The sequence below is a fragment of the Astyanax mexicanus genome, chromosome 3 (genome assembly GCF_023375975.1).
Source record: "Astyanax mexicanus isolate ESR-SI-001 chromosome 3, AstMex3_surface, whole genome shotgun sequence".
NCBI classification, from domain to species: Eukaryota; Metazoa; Chordata; class Actinopteri; order Characiformes; family Acestrorhamphidae; genus Astyanax; species Astyanax mexicanus.
Window position 1 is genome coordinate 48,220,019 of NC_064410.1, and position 17,346 is coordinate 48,237,364.

Below are 17,346 nucleotides of genomic sequence, written 5' to 3' on the forward strand. Positions count from 1 at the left end.
AAAGTGGAACAAAACTGATTTTCAAAATTTGAATTAAATAATAAAAAAAACCTGAAAAATGACACTAAATTTTCACTCCCTATAACAATACTTAGTATAACCACCATTCGCTGCAATTACAGCTGCAAGTCTTTTGGGGTATGTCTCTACCAGCTAAGTCACAAAAGGTGTATTTTCACTGAGTCTAAATTACATACAGCTGGACTCTCACTTAAAATCTCTATAAAATATATTTTAAGTTTGTGGGTGTAAGGTGACCAAAATATGAAAAGGTTCAAGGGGTATGAATACTTTTACTTTTACTGTACACTGTCCCAATTCATGTTCATAGACTAGGGACTGAGTGTGGACTTGAAGGTGAAAACGTGTGAGGGGAATTTTCTTGAGAGTGTATGGGTGCGGGGGAAAGTTTGCATATCCTTGTGTACACTGTGTGTGTGTGTTTTAAGTGTGTGTGTCTAGAGCTACTAGAGGCTTAGGTGTCTGTGTTCATTCAGTTGTATCTACCCAACCGCTGTGTTGTGCTCCAGTCCCCTCACAAATGGGTGTATTTTCTCTGTGTGATCTGATACCTTGTACTTGATCCCATGTATACTCCTGTCAGAGCCTTTTGATGGAGCTGTATGTGGCCCTGGAGGAGGTGGCGGCCTTTCTGAGCTTCTGCCAGGTACGGTCTCCTCCTGCTGTCTCGTGGGAGGGGCCTCATTTCACTGGCAAATGCTGTCACCAGTTCCCCTTTTCTTGTCACTAGACTCCTAGAACGCAGCGAGCAGAAATGGGAGCTGTCGGAGTTGCTGTGGTTGTTCTTCTATGTGCCATGACTGCAATGTCAGGTAAGAGGTTCTGAGGATGAGGGGATGATTGAGGAGGAGGAGGAGGAGGATGCCAACAGAGAGATTGTTTCCTTAACAGGTTAACACATTTTGCTTTGAGTAAGGGTGATGTGATGTCAGTGTTGGTCAAGTACTATATGATCTAGAGGAAGTGGAGCAACATTTTCCAACTTAAAGTAATTTATTGTAAAAATGTATCATCAGTTTCGTACTTTTATTTTAACTGTTTTAGGAAAACTTAGTCGCTTAAGGGTCTCAATATTTATTAGGTGATATAAATATGCTCATTAATGGCCTAGCTGTCATGACTGTAAAAACCTCAGTTATGTACTTTTAATATAGTTTTGATTGATTATTATTTTAATTTATCATGTTTGAATTAGTACTTCATCTCAGCCACAATCAACTAGTTTTGGTAATTGTTTTATCTGCCAAAATGACTATATATTATGTTAGTATATTGCATAATTATAATATTTCTTTTAATATTGAGCTTTTCTAAAGCTTTCATCTTGCACTAGTGTATATTTTGTAATATTGTCATTTTCTATTCTAATCTGCACTAAATATTCATAAACTTCTCACGCAGGCAGTGTTCTGATAACTTGACAGCTACAAGTTCCCTTATCTCATGAGCAATCACATGCTGCTCTAAATCAACAGCAGGCAGGCTTGACTCAGTGGATTATTCATGCGCAGGCTTTTATTATCTTCCAGGATGAAATCTTTTATATATATATATATATATATATATATATATATATATATATATATATATATATATATATATATATATATATATATATATATAAAGCAGTATCACATATTTTGCACCCTAAAGTACCAGTTGCCCCACTTCATGTGTGAATTTGTTTGGAATATTTGTATATGTGGCTTGAAATTGTTGGTTAATAGTGCAAAAAAGTTTTTTTTCTTGATGTCTATTGTCTTTTTGAGCTCATAGTCACTGCTGTTATCACCACAACAATCTCTGGTTTGTTTGGAGACAACAGGAGCTGAGGGGGCCAAGCACACTCCACAGTATTCACCAGGGCTGCTATAAGAAGAATAGTGTGCAGTAAACAGTGGCAGATTTTTAACCTCTGGGCCTTTCCTGCCTCAGGCTCTTTTTTCTGTCATAGGAGTGTGCTTATTTATTATTTAGGACACAACACGAGCTGCACTGTCATCTATTGTACCATGTAGAGCTCTTGCAGCAGGCAGGCATTAGGCCCTGCTGTGTCAGAGAAGAGAGGCGTGTGCATGAAAGTGTGTGCCTGTATACACACACACACACACACTAGCTCCCTGTTATATATTCCTTCTTAGAAACAGAATACGGATTAGCAGCAGCTGTCCGTTAAGGCTCGGTAACTGATCTGCACTCATTCCAATTCAATAGGTCTAATTACGCCCCCTTTTAGTGGAACTTGCAGTTGGTCGGTGATCTGCAATTTACTAATATCTGTGATTGACTTACTTAGGTATTTTATATTGGAACTTCTAGTGATGATTCAAAAACAAATACATTAAGATGATTCGTTAAGGTTAGTCCTAGACTGCATAGGTTTTTCAAAAGGGAGTCGTCATTCATAGTACTCTGTAGTCCAGGACTTAGTCTTAGTCTCTGTATGGAAGCTGCCTTTATATGTCCAAATATTTGTGGACACTCCTTCTAATAAATAATGTCTTCACCTATTTTAAGTTGCACCAATTGCTGACACATTTGTCATAGCCTCTCTAGTACCTATAGAAAAGTATTGCCAAAAGAATGGGAGTGTTGGGAGCAGGTGAATATTGGCACCATGCCTAATGCCAGGTGTGGGCAAAAGAGATGTAAATACCTCCAGTATCACTTGAGCTGTAGAGCAGTGGAACTTTGTTCTGTGGAATGATGGTGCCCCATCCAAAACCTTTGGGATGAGTTGCGGCTGACCTCACATCATGACCTCAAAAGTACCCTTGTCTGTAAATAGAGTCAAATCCTTACAGAATTGCTCCAAACTCTAGTGCAATACCTACCCTGGGCGAGAGATAAAAATATATAAAAAAAATTTAAAAAAAAAACTTTTTTTGGTATAATAGTCTTGGTTTTGGAAGTAATGGTGAAATGAGAAGATGTTCCAATACAAGTGTCATTATATTGTATATATCTGTAAATTCTGTATCTCATGAAAGTAAGTTCGCTTATTACGTTTTTGTAAATATTTTATTATACATTTTCCTGGTACAAATCTAAAGATATGACACTACAATGTAATATTATGCTTCCTCAAAATACTTCAACACACAGCTATTAATGATTAAACCACTGGCAACAAAAGTGAGTACACCCCTAAATATAATTGGTCTAATAGTTCCCAAAGTTTCTATACATTCTTTGGCCACTGGTATTTCACAGCACTGCCCTTACTCTCTTGTACATGGATTTCTCTAGAGCTTCACAGCTTCTCCATGATGTTAGAGACCTTGCACTTTTCCACCTTCCATTCGAGCATGCCCCACATATGCTTAGTGGGGTTTAGGTCTGGAGACATGCTTGGCCAGTCCAGCACCTTTACCCTTAGTTTTTTATCAAGGCATAATCATGTTGGAATCCTGCCCAGTGGCCCAATTTACAAAGGGAGGGGGGGATAATTCCCTGCTTCAGTATGTTGTCTGTAGCTCCCCGCAGCTAAAAGCACTCATCCAGCCCCAAACTATGACACTCTCACCACCATGCTTGACTGGAGGCAAGACACACTTGACTTTGTGCTCTTCACCTGGTTGCCTCCACACAATACAGCGCTTGACACCATCTGAAGCAAATAGGTTTATCTCGGTCTCGTGAAACCATAGGTCATGGTTCAAGTAATTTATGTCCTCAGTCTGCTTGTCTTCAATAAACTGTTTGCGAGCTTTCTTGTCCATCATCTTTAGAAGAGGCTACCTTCTGGGATGACAGCCATGCAGACCAATTTGATACAGTTTGCAGCGTATGGTATGAGCATTAACCGGCAGACCCCTACCCCATTAACTTCTATAGCAATGCAGGCAGCACTCATGTCTATGTTCAAAAACCGTGGGACAGCTCAATTGGCAATCTTCTTATTGCCTTGGCCATCTTTAAACAGAGCAACAATTTATTTTTTCAGATCATCAGAGCCATGTTGAACCTACAGTTACTAGTATGAGAGAGTATGTGAGAGCAAAACAACTGCTCACCATTTGCACTTGAGACCTTGTGACACTAACATGTCACATGACGCCATAGAGGGAAATGGCTAATTGGCCACATTTTATACTATTATTCAAATACTTAATAGTAAACGTTTACTAAGATATGTGCTATTTGTTTATTTTGCCCAGCAGGCACAGCTAAATAAAAATCTGTTACATTCAGTCCAATTACTCATCTTAAGTCTAGGTATAACTAAATGACAAGTTGTTGCACTTGAATTGAACTCCTTCACTATCTATGTTGCAACTGAAAAATCAAATAAGCAGCCGTTCATCACTAATTAAATGAGCAGCTGCAGCAATTAAGGTGGAACATAAGAAAAAGAAGCCAGTGCAGCTGTTTATTCCCCGACTTGCAGCTTTGTTTTTGTCTTAAATTGTGCTGCAGTTTCGTTCAAGCACATGCAACTGTTTTACTGTTTAACTTAACTAAGACTGAAGAGCTCAGTGCTTAGGCCACTCACACAGGCTATGCTGTAGACAACATATTGACTTGACTCAGAAGTATAAGCCTGCTTTAGACTTGGTATTTTCTGCGTTTAATGTCCTAAAGGATAATTGTGCTTTACTTTCTGATTGAAATGGGGCAATACCTAACACTAATGCTCTCTAGCTTGAAGCGAGAGGGAGATCATTATAAGAGCAGAGCTGTGAACAGTTCTGTGTTTTAAAAAAACACATCAAGAATCTTCAGATGATTAATTTCTCAAGAACAGATGAGAGACAGTTCTTGGGAAGATACAGTGCTGGTGAATTAGGCCCAAAATTCAAACACGGACAATCTGAAGTCTGCTCTGTTTGTGCTTGAGGAGCATGACTTCATGTAGAGCTCAGTTTCTTCACACAGCCATGGTGTTTGCTCAGAGACCAGTTTGGACAATTTAGAAATGATCTTGTGTTTGGCTACAATCATCCAGTATAGCCTGTCAATATTTGCTCGTGGCCGTTACAGGACAGATCAAGTAAAGTCTCAGAGGTGATTAAACAGCACAATGTGTAAATCATCTAATGTAGCTTGTAAACAAGCAGGGCTTGGTGTAGTCTGTGTTTTGTCTCAGTTTTTATAACTATTACTAAACTATAACTAAAACAGTCATCAAGGGAGACACCATGGTTCACAAACTTGATTTTGCTGTATATTGTCAAAAACTGGTGATACAATACTTATCAAAATGCAGGTTACAATTCAATGTATTGCGATACTGCAATCAAGGTCATCTGCGATTGTTTAAATCAAATTTTAGGACCGTGGTCACAGTACAAACCATTTTTTGTGAATTATAATGGGTAAACTAAGTTTTGTAATTGGTGAAAACTTTCATTGTGCAAACTATTGCTTATATGTATTTTAATTAAGTGGAAAATAATGTTTTTAGAGAAAAAATCTATTTATGGGTGGTGTTCATGGGTCAATTTAACTAGCAACATAAAAGAAGGTTTAAAGAAAAGATTTTTTTTTTTATGTGGCTTGTCATGAGTGTCGCATAAGAACCACTTCTATCTTTTATTAATTCAAACCAGTGGTCCATCTCTAGAGAGCTAAACGAGGTTCTCTTTTGGCGTTCTTTTAAAGAACCCCTTTTGAGTGTGCCTGAAATTTCATACATGTGATTTGTATTTTTTGTGTTTCAAAGGTGCCGACATGGAGTTAATTACAGTGCCTTCTGTCATGTATGGGATCAAGGGTGAATCTCTCTCTATACCTGTGGAGACTCACTTTGATGTGAAAGCAGTAAAATTTCAGGTCTTCTGGTACGAGAACAGGACTGGTGCATTACTGGTTGGATATGAGAATGGTCGCAAGGCCATGACAAATCTGCAGCTGGAAGACACATTCATCTTCAGTCCGCACAACTTGTCCCTGACCTTTAATCAGCTGGACTTGGCTACTGAGGACAACTACCGGCTGGAGATCATCTTCTCTGGCAAAGACAAGAAACCTGAGAAGCTCACAAGAACTGTGAGACTTATCGTAAACGGTGAGAATGGCTTTTTGGTGATGGAATAGTTTCATTTTTTTTGTGAAAGATGACAGATGGGACTGGAGCTTTTGTTAAGCTGATGTGTATTGCCTTGTTTTCATCATTATTAATGAGTGTGTACTTCTAGTGCAAGGATCCATTAGATGTGTTGAATACAGAATACACTGCAGTAGATGATTATCTTCACAAGGGAAAAACATCCTAATTGGAGGGGTCATGTTTAATGTTGCAGCTTCAGGTTCTGCTCATAGAAATGAGTGTTTAAGTGAATGTTTAAAATGGGGTTTACTCTCTCATGTGTTAACATAGAATAACTATTTTTATTTTCCAAAAGAGCCTTTCAATACTTGATTAAAACGTATGAGCATGCAGAATCATTTTTTATAAAGGCCCAACACATTACATATAGACTCTTAGAACTGTATACTCAAGCCAAGAACCATTAAGAACACATTTTTGAGTTTTATATTTTGTCACATCTGATTAAAGAGTGCAAATGCCCCTTCATGTTTTTAGGTAATTAATAATTCAATTGAATTATTCACTCACATAGCATTTTATTAAGAAGTCCTGTACCCCTACTACTGGAAAAAATCTTATCAGCCAGTCATTACATTGCATTAAATCATGAAAACATGGGCATGCAGCTTAATACTGTGATCGATAGTGATCTTATCAACCATCAGTTTGGGGACAAAACATATATTTTTGCCCTCAGAAAGGCTGGTTTATAACTGTCAGCACAATATTCTTTAGAGGTAAAGTGAGAATGGTGTAATAAAGGAAAACACATCCAGAGTTCTGCAGAAAGAAATGCCTTGTTGATGAAAGAGGACAAAGGAAAATGATGTTGAGTTTTGTTGACTATATTCATCTCTTCATGGCCGTGTTTTACACATTTAACACATTTAGCATTTAAATAGTCTGGATTAATAAACATTACAATCATTTTGTTGTTCTTAAAGGGCCTTTGTAGTCATCAGGTCTAAATCCAAAAAAACTACTTTGGAATATGTTTAAACTGGATATATGCACCATGAAGCCGTGTTGTTCCTTCATGGATCAGAATCTTAAAGAATGTTTCCAACGTGCTTTAGAATCTGTGCCACAAAGACTTGAGACTGTTCTGAGAGCAAAGGGAGGCCCTACAAAGTACTAAAATAGTGTTTCTAATGCTTTATGTAGGTATTAAGCTCACCTTAATGTAATTAAATGAAATGGGACCTGATACCCATACTAATATTGTGTGGTGTGCTCCTAGTGTCTTTTAGAAAAATACGGAATTTGAGAAGTTGATGGTGACAGTCTTAAAATCTTTATCTTTTGGATATGTGTGCTCATTAATGTTACTGAAGACCCCAATTCTGATACACTAATAAAAAAAATCTGTAATTAAAATTTGTATTGTTTAATAATCATGTCTAATATGTGTGCTCTTAGTGCGTCTTTCCCCTCCTGTGTTGGTGAAGAACTCGCAGAGTACTCTTGTGGAAGACCAGGACAATGTCACTCTGACCTGCGTTGTGGAGAAAGGAGCTAAAGCTAGGTTTCAGTGGCTCAAAAACAACAAACCGTTCGAACTGAGTAAGCGTCACACTTTCTCCCAAACAAACAACTCCCTACTCATCAGCCCTGTGAGGAAGGAGGACATTGGCATGTACAGCTGCGTGGCAGAAAACGCCATCAGCCAGAAACAGAGCCAAGCCATGGAACTCAGTGTGTTCTGTGAGTTATTTTTTTTTTCAGGTTTCTGCTATTTATTCAGTTCCATGCAATAAGCATTTCTTCACAATCTCTGTTTCTCTTACACATCCTCATTTCTCACCTCTCACATCCTTTGGGTTTTTTTTGCCCTTGGTGTATTTTCTGTTGTCACTCAGGGATGTGTTTATGGATGCAAATGATCTTTCTAGTGAAGCTGCTTTATATTCATATATTCTTTCCTCTATACTCCATAAACAGATGCGCACAATATAAAAAAATATTGTCAAACATTAACTTTTTGGCACCATGCAGAATTTTCTAATAGGTTTGTGGTAGAATAAAACCCCCACATCTTTGAATTGTGGAGCAGTGGAACTGTGTTCTCTGGAATGATGGTGCTCCATCTAGTATTTTTGGTATGAGCTGAGGTTGAAAAGGGGTTATCAAAAATCATGACCTCATTAACACTTTTGTTGCTAAAGGCATTGAAATGCATTCAAGACAGTAGAGACAGGTACTCAAACCATATCAGAATGAACTCCTAAATACCTGAGTTTACTTTATGGTTAAGACATACAGTAGATGTAAATACATTACAGAGACTGTAAAAAAAGATGGACGTTGTGTGGCCGTTCCCATTCATTCAATGAAAATGAAGCCAATGTTGGCGATCCTGAAACCCGAGTCTGCGCAGTAGAGACCAGAGGAGGGAGAAAGACTGTGGAGAGACAGCCTACTTTGAATAACCCCGCCCCTGAGGGCTGCCTCGCAGTCACAGACTGCAGAGCGGGGCGGAGCGGAGCTGACGGTTTGTTATTGGTCCTGCCCCTAACCAGCCGTTTTACAATAACCACACCTTTTTTGAATAGAGCTGAATAACGTTTTAAAAAACGAATTCTGTGGGAATATAAAAATTTGACAATATAAGCAGAGGTTCCACTAGCTGTTACATTTAAATAAAGGAGGTAAAATTACAGTATATGGGAAAAAACGTGATTGAAAGTTGTCTGTTTTGCCATTGAAACCTATGGGAATGGGTGGAGCTTTCTGAAACCGAACAGCAGGGGGCGCCCGACCTGTGGTGGCTTCACTTTTGAGAGACGAGGCTCTGTCCAGCTATATACAGTCTATGATACATTATTATTCAGATAGCTAGGTGAGTAGACAGGCTTTAACTTTAAAAAACTGTACACATGCTGCCTAAAATGTAGGATATGTTTTACTTCTACTATGTTTCATATTCAAATATCTTTTTACTTTTTTTTACATCATGTTATGTGTTCTTACTTTTTCTGATGGATGCAAAATCTTCAGTGTTTTGTGTTTATGATCATTTTAAAAGACATCAGTATCAGAATCATTAGTGGCATAATCTTTAGTAAAAGAGTGGTGAAGACTAGAGTTTTTAAACCTAGGATATAGGATATTATGATCCTTTATTAGTCCCACAGCGGGAAAATTTAGTGGGCCATCATCGTCCTCTACCACCTCTAACGTGTTGATAACGTGCTGATGCCACTATGCTGTTGAAAAGATTAGCTGATAGAGCTGATTTAGAGTCTTGTTACAAAAATAATAATAGGACATTAGAACCATAAAAAATAATCATTCTTTTGTGGTACATTTGAAAACAATTACGTTTGCACTTTTAGTATTAAGATAATAAGGTATAAAAAAAAAAGGTTTACACTAATTAATATTAAGTAATATATTTTACCTTGGGTATCTCAGCTTTGCTTTAACTGTTATATGGGTTGGGTACTTCATTCGCCACTGATGCACAGGTTGTATCTGAATACACATGCAGTAAATAAAATATTAGAGCACAAACAGGATACATTTTAGAAAACATTGACTGAAGTATTGTGCGTGTCTGAGACGTGAGATACAATGGTTTAATATGTTGAAGTGTCAACATTTGAAAAAATACAGTAACTGTGTTTATTTACTACGCAGATGGACCTTATAACCTGAAAGTGAACACAGACAACGGTCTGAGGATTGGAGAAGTGTTCACTGTAGACCATGCAGAAGTGATCTACTTTGACTGCTTGGCTGACTCGAACCCCCCCAACACATGCGTGTGGATCTCCAGGACGGGCAACAACACAGAAGTCCTCATGACTGGCCCTCGCTTTGAGGTTCCTTCATACACGTTAGGTCAACCCTCCAAGTTCTTGTGCCGGGCCTTCAACAACATGACACAGAAGCAGGACGAAACTCACTTCACACTGGTGGTGGCCAATCTTGGAAGAGGTATAAGTGGGGCATCTTATGCGTCCTATATTGTTTTGGGACAAGACCTTCTGCTTGTAGTAACAGCTGCCTGGTTTTGATAGCATATGACTAAGCTGATTGTAACCACTTTGTGCAGAGCATCTGATAAGCTTGGTGTGTGCTTTACAATAACCGCCGTGCTGTAGCTGTGTTGCAGTTGCTAAGCAGATATCGCTGCAGCTTATGTGAAAGTGATGCTGAACGATTGGAAAGTAAATAGGGGACGGCAGCTGGTCTTCATGTGCGCTGATCTTATAACGTGAAATTCCAATTATTCAATTTGTGTCTTTGGACAGTTGCTTTTGATTCATTTCTTCTGATAATACGTTTTTTCTACGTATTCAATAAAACTTTTACGCACCTAAATCTAAAAATCCATTCAACATCAATGCATATAATATGCATTTAAATATGTTTAGATCAGCCTTCATATAAGAACTCGATGCACAACAACATATCTGACTTTGAGGCAAAGCCTCCACAACAAGTAGTTGTCTTGTGGTATCTGCAGTATTTTTGTTGGTGAATTCGTCCTGCATTTATGAAATAAAGATTGAAGATGAAGATTATCTGCCAGGGCTCTAAGAAAATCAGCAGACCTAAATGCTCAAACTTTGGCCTGAGGAACACTGGTTTGAATCCTGTGTCATGCTGCTTAACCTCAGCAGCCTGAGCCCGAGAGATCACTGTTGGCCATACTCTCTCTGGGTGGACGCCTATTAGCTGATGTATCAGAGCTAAACATCCAGCACTTTCTGTCGAGTGCATTGGCTGCCTAGTGATGCTGCACTGGTGGCAGTTTGAAAAGAGGTCCACATCCTCCTAACATCAGTGTCAGTGTTCACCTAGTGTCATTTTACAAGCAGAATGCATTTATATAAGTTAGCCATGGATGTTTTCATTTGGCCCCTGATGTACTGCTTATAGTACATAAAGGCCTTGGATACCTGTATTAAATTATTATATTCACTCCACTGAAGGTACATTTTTTTTATAGAAGCAGAAATGACCTCTGGTGTTGCTCCTCAACCAATGTAGACATTTAACCACTTCACTCAGCATGGCCTACTTCCTTCATAACACAATATATATCTAACCTCACAATGTTTCAGATACACTACAGTTCCTTGCACTATTGAAAATAAAAGTTCCAAAAAGGGAACAAACCTGAAAAGAACCTGTCAGTTGTTTAGTCTATTGAAAGACTGTTTAGTCTTTAGGAGTTGAATAAATCATAATCAAATATTTTACTGTTATTTTTTGAAAATGTTAAATGAATTTGCATAGCACTAAATCTAAATTTCATTATTGTTTTTAAACATTTAAGAAATATTTTTAAAAATACACTACATTCAAAAATGAGACTGGAGAAATATTTTATACAATAGTGAAATATAGTGGAAATAAAAATAGGCAGCTAATTTTTATTTTGGATACACAAAATGAGCTCTTAAGCTTTATTTATTGTTTATTAAACTGTAATAATTACTAATATTACAAAAATGGTGCAACTCATTAGTTAGTATTCATTTGAATCTTTTGGATGTTCTGCCGCAAGTAGACAATCCCTAAAGTGAGTGTTCAGAGACCATAGGCCAAGTTGATGATGATTATGATGATGATTATGATTATTTCAAGAATTATTACAACTTGTTTGCAGGGCGTGAGAAGCTGCAGGGGGCGAGTACAGTATCTCCTTTAACTGTGATCACCGTCCTCGCACTGATCATCATTATATGTATGGTGTTTGTGTTCTTCAAGAAGACCTGCCACCCTAAACGAGGTGTGTGTTTGTGTGAATCTCTAATTTCTATTTCTCAGTTTCTGAATGTACAGCATCTCTGTATATTGTATGTGTTGTGCTGGACATGCAAAATTTACACCCACTTAAGTCTGTCTCTTTGCTGCAGTGTGAAACTACACTATGCAGGCATTGATATTTAATCAAATGTGTTCATTAATTTGACTGCAGTCACAAGACGTTCAGTCATACCGGTTTTATCCAAATCAGATGGAGTTAATGGGAAAGGGAAGTTTTCCAGTTTATCGGAAAGGTTCTAAAATAGGAATCGAAACCACTGGGGCTGTTCAGTATCAGTTACGTCGTCAGTAACTGTTATGCTACGTGATCCTGTTTAATCAGATGTATTTTTCTTTCTGCAGTGTTGATGAAAATCTACAGCAGGTAAGAAATATAAGTCTTGGATCAATATTTCTCTGATAAATGTTTACTTTATTTCTGTGGTTAAATAACACCTCATTTGTCCCCGCCCCTTCAGGCCTATGCCAGAACAAAAAGGACTGCACCGCTCAGGTACGCTCTCTGCATGGTTTATACTCCAATGTTACTGGGATGTGTTGTCAAGCAGTGCTGTTTACATAGCCACTGAGCAAACAAACTGCAGCCCTCCCATCGGCTCAAAACAATTACCATAATTATACCTGGCTGGTTTCAGTCAGCGTACGCTACACGTGTATTTTACTGTACACAGATATCGGTGTAGTTCCTTGTTTAAGCCTGCTCTTAGTTTACAGAGCACAACTGTAGCGTCTATTCATTGTTTGATAGTGATGCAAGCTGTAGAGAGACAGGCACAAGTCCAAGTCAAGTAATAAGACTTATAAATAATAAGTGAATAACCTAAAAAGAACATCTAGACCATGTTAAAATATTTATTACTATTTATATTCTAACTGTGGATAATTCAAAATGGCAAAACTACTAGTAGTAATAGCCTTAAATGACTACTAATAGTACGTTTATACAGGTGAGACATGCAAAATTAAAAGTTAAAAAGTAATAATTAATATTTAAAATAAAACGCACGAAGACCACCTAAAATTATGAGTTTCTTTAATTTTACAAAATCAAGAGAAACATGGATGATCACAAGCCATCAAACCAAGTTGAACTGCTTAAATGTTTGCACTAGGAGTGGCATAAAGTTATCCAAAAGCAGTGTGTAAGACTGATGGAGGAGATAATTTCAAGAACTGTGATTAACAACCAGGGTTATTCCACCAGATATAAATTTCTGAACTGCTTGAGGTCTGAAAGCATCTTTTTTTTTTTTTTTTTTTTTCAGCCATTTCTCATTTTCTCAAATAAATTATCTAAATGAAAATAGTTTTATTTTAAATTTGGAAGAAATGTTGTCCATAGTTTATAGAATAAGACAACAATGCTCATTTTAATTAACATATACATATAAATAGCAAAATCAGAGAAACTGATCCAGAAACTGGAGTGGTCTCTTAATTTTTCCAGAGCTGTATATCACCTAAAACCCTGTGTCTGCTTATTTGCCATTTTTCACATTTTGCCCATTTAAAACTAGCAATTTTCCTTTTTTTTCTTCAGTAATCAAGACCCTGCAAGATCTGTTACTATACAGATTGTGTTGGTCAGCCTTTAGTCAGTGGTCAGTGGACGCTGTCCACGGGAAGCTGTTTGCTAAATATTTCTGTCTGGAGGACTACTCTTAGTTCAGCAGTGACACTGAGGTGTTTAAAAACTCCAGCAGCACTGCTGTGTCTGGTCTACTTGTACCAGTGCAACACACACTACTAACACAATACAGTCATGCCAGTGTTACTGCACTGCTGAGAATTACTTACCATTCAATTAATAGCTGCTCTGTGCTGGTCCAGTTGGGTCTTTACCATTGAAGATGGTATCTCATTTTGATATGTGCGCATTCATCAAATCTATTAAAAGATGTTTGAAAACAATTCTATAACAAACAGGTAATTGCTGTCCTAAAGCCACATATCTCATACAAAGTTAATGTTAATGCATATCATTGCTAAAAAAAATACTGTGCTTTTGTGTCAGGATTTTGGGTATAATTTGGTTGTTCTAAGATCAGTTGAGTCAAATGAGTTCAGTCATTACAGTCTGGTGCAATCTAGCCATCGTGTAACCAGCATCTTGTTCATAAATAGGTCACGAGGACGCTACTGAAGACTTTGGCATCTATGAGTTTGTCTCCCTACCGGGAGGAAAGATGGAGTCAAACCATGTGAGTCAGCTAGAACAAATAAAGCTTCTAGTGTGTTTGCACTATGTTTTTTTTTTTATGAGAATCACTGTTATGTGTACTCTCTTTATTCTCCAGGCATCATGCAGATCACTGGCACGGCTGGATTCGGCCAAAGATTTGCATACCACCATCTATGATGTCATCCGACATGTTCCTGAAACTCCCACACTCAGTCTATTGAAGTGAGGTGGTTCAGCACACACACGCACACTCACGCACACACACATACACACAGGCTGGATCTGGTGATCTCTCAGTAACACACACAGGCTGGATCTGGTGACGGAATCAGTTGTGTTTTTATGAAAAGCACAAGCCGTTACTCCTGTGGACGAGCAGACTAATGCCATCGCTTCTTTATTTCTTTCTAAAGTCACTTGAATCTGATGCTGTTGAGTAATGGATGAAGACCCTTAATCTTAAGCTTAATCGTTATTCCTCTGGCTTATATTTTATGCTGATATTTATTTATTTCGTGTGGGTTCTCTCAGTTCTGTACATAGGCTGTTGATTTTTTTTTTTTTGTCAAACACTGCTGGTCAAAAGTCTTAGAACTTCCCCAGGTTCTTCATTAGTTTACTGGGCAGGGCTGCATGAAGAGTTTTGCTTCTCTTTACAGTTGAAACTGAGACTTGTCATGTGATCCGCCCATCACACAAGCTGTTGATTCTTAGAAACTGGTCCTCTGATGTTGTTGTGGATTTGCGTTTGTCAGACCTCTTCCTTCCAGTTACCGTAAAGCTTTTTATGGTGTTAGAAACAACAATATGTAGTTCCAGTATAGTCATAAAAATGAGCACATCGCGGGACAGCCAATATCACACAAGGCAAATTAAACTACACACATGCTACAGCATGTTTGATACCAACCAAAGTAGGCCTGTCAACTGTTGTAATTGATGACATATGGGATCCTAGGGATAATTGCCTAAAGAAATAGCGGTGTTCTAAAACTTTTGACTGGTTGTATACACTGTAAAAAGATTATTCACTGTTTTACCTGAAGAAAGTTTAACTGGCTGCCTTAACATGTACATTTCATTGAATATAAATTAATGGTACAGATATAATTAGTCTGAGGACTTTTAGACATTAAGAACTTCAAGAGAAATGGTAAGTCAGCCAGTTAAACAACAGATCATTTTTTATAGTTCTTTTTGTGTCAAAATTGTTGAGCATTCGCAACAGCACTGACCTTCAGTTTCAGTGGTGTTAGTAATGACTGTCTGAAAAGCATTGTGGGAATGATGTGAGTTCTGTGTTTGTATACTGTACATGTTTGCTATCGGCCACACTGAAACCAGAGAGTATTTATGTGTTCGTACTGTTATACCAAGTGCAGCCAAGCCCTAATTCCATTGCTTTGCTTGAAATATGAATGTAAATAATATGCATTTTTTTTATTCTAATAATCTATTTTTGCACATAGCAATGACATTGTGTACTGCGGTAATCTGTGTCATAGAAATGAGATATTGTTCTTTATGTTGCCTTGAAGCAGTTTCTGCACAGATCAGTTTCTGCTGTTAGATTGTAAGATTTCCTTGCTCCTATTTTACAGTTAATAAATAAAAATGCTCTCCATTTTGAAAATAAAGATTTTAAGCAATTGCACATGAATATGAATGAAAGTGTCGTGTCCACAATGTATCCGAGGCAAGTGACAGAAGGCTTAGAACTCAGGACTGGACTCCAGCTGGGCTCACTCTTCACTTGAGTCACGACACAAACTTCTCCTGATTAAGTGATTCCATTTGTTGCAGGGTTGTTTTATCTTTGGTAATCTTTTTTTTTTTTTTTTTGCAATGTGCGGATTTTTGAATATTATCAAAATTTCAGTTCACCTAAAAGAGACCCCAGTATAAATGAATGTAGTTGATTCAGATTCACAAGACTAACTTTGTTTTCAGACAAGCTCAAATGACCAATCAAACATTTCTAGGTTCTTCAGAATGTTAAGCTGCATGTTCCTCAGTACAGTTGAATAATGATTTAAATACATAAAACCAACAACCCATAAACACCAAATTCTGTTGTTACAACTTCTAAAGAAAACCCAGCAGAACCAGAACCAAAGCTGTTCAATCAAAGTTGAACAGTAACATGTAATTGATGAAAGTTATATGAAAAATATGGTGTGATTTAATAACATTGAGCAGCTCACTACTGCATGACACAGGTTACTGCATGAACAAGGCTCTGTGTCTGCTGCTTTTCCTGTGCCAGTGTCTGCGGAAAGAGAGGCATCACGTGATAAAGCAAATCCTGGAGAGAGTAAACAGGGAGCTGACCTAGGCTAAGAGCTAGCTTTAACCAATCTGGACTATTCAATTTCATTTAAATTTATTTGTATAACACGTTTTACAACAGAAGTTGTGAGATCTGGGTCTGTTCTGTTGAGTAAGCACTAGAGCAATAATGACAAGAAAAAACTCCCTCAGTAAAAACTACATTACCTCATCCAAGATAGAGCTAAACATTAAATAAATCCAAAGTACTGGATTACTTTTTTATTAGTAGAGCTTGAGGAAGCCAAAAAACCTGTTAAAGTAAGCTAGGCTAAAGCAGTTGTAGCCAGGCAACAAAATGTAAGCTGAAAGCTTGTCTTGTACTGAGACAATATGAGGACAACAACACTGTTTGGTTAAACAAAGATTAAATTGGGAATATCATTGTTATTACAAGTTTAATAGGGCAGTCTGTATTATTTTGTTTCTAAACTGAAAGCCTAAGCATTTCTGAGTGGAGAAGGGACAACATTTTGTGTTTAGTGGTATCAGTGTGCTGAAACAACCTTCCCTGCTAAGCCTAATATATTCATTGTAAAAACTGGTGTTTTTACGTACTTATACCACACGTACAGCCTATAAAAGAGGATCCGGCTCCGTTTTACTGAACTCAAGCGGCTGGTGGAGCAATGGAGACTTCAGAAGGGGAAACTCAGAGCTCAGTAGCTCATTCAACCATAATAAAACCAAACAAACGAAGAAGTGAAGTTTCTGAGCAGGCTCACTCTCTCTCTAAATGAACATAACATGGAATTGGATTCATCTGCTCTGAAATCACACCTGTCCAGTTTAAAATGATTCTTCCGCATGCTCGGTGCAATTACCCATTTTCACTAGAGAGGGTCCTAAATCCTTAAATAAAATCTCTGGTGTGAAATACACTTGTGGTCTGTTGAAACAGGATAATAAATACTAACTTTGGTTGAATAGCTCACCTCCAGCATTCCAAAATACAGCTCTTTTAGTTGATGCCTCCAACAGGCTTACAATGCTAGCGTTA

General features: G+C 37.7%; 1 protein-coding gene across 1 annotated transcript; it reads left to right on the top strand.

The window, feature by feature from the left end:
• The first annotated feature begins 33 nt into the window (after positions 1–33).
• On the top strand, positions 34–15,678 carry hepacam2 (HEPACAM family member 2). Its single transcript, XM_007259798.4, has 9 exons — positions 34–833; positions 5,687–6,031; positions 7,475–7,759; positions 9,695–9,994; positions 11,676–11,798; positions 12,179–12,200; positions 12,295–12,329; positions 13,961–14,037; positions 14,134–15,678. The coding sequence occupies exons 1-9, from the start codon at positions 776–778 to the stop codon at positions 14,242–14,244; spliced, it is 1,356 nt and encodes a 451-aa protein (XP_007259860.3). The 5' UTR covers positions 34–775; the 3' UTR covers positions 14,245–15,678.
• Positions 15,679–17,346: the final 1,668 nt, after the last annotated feature.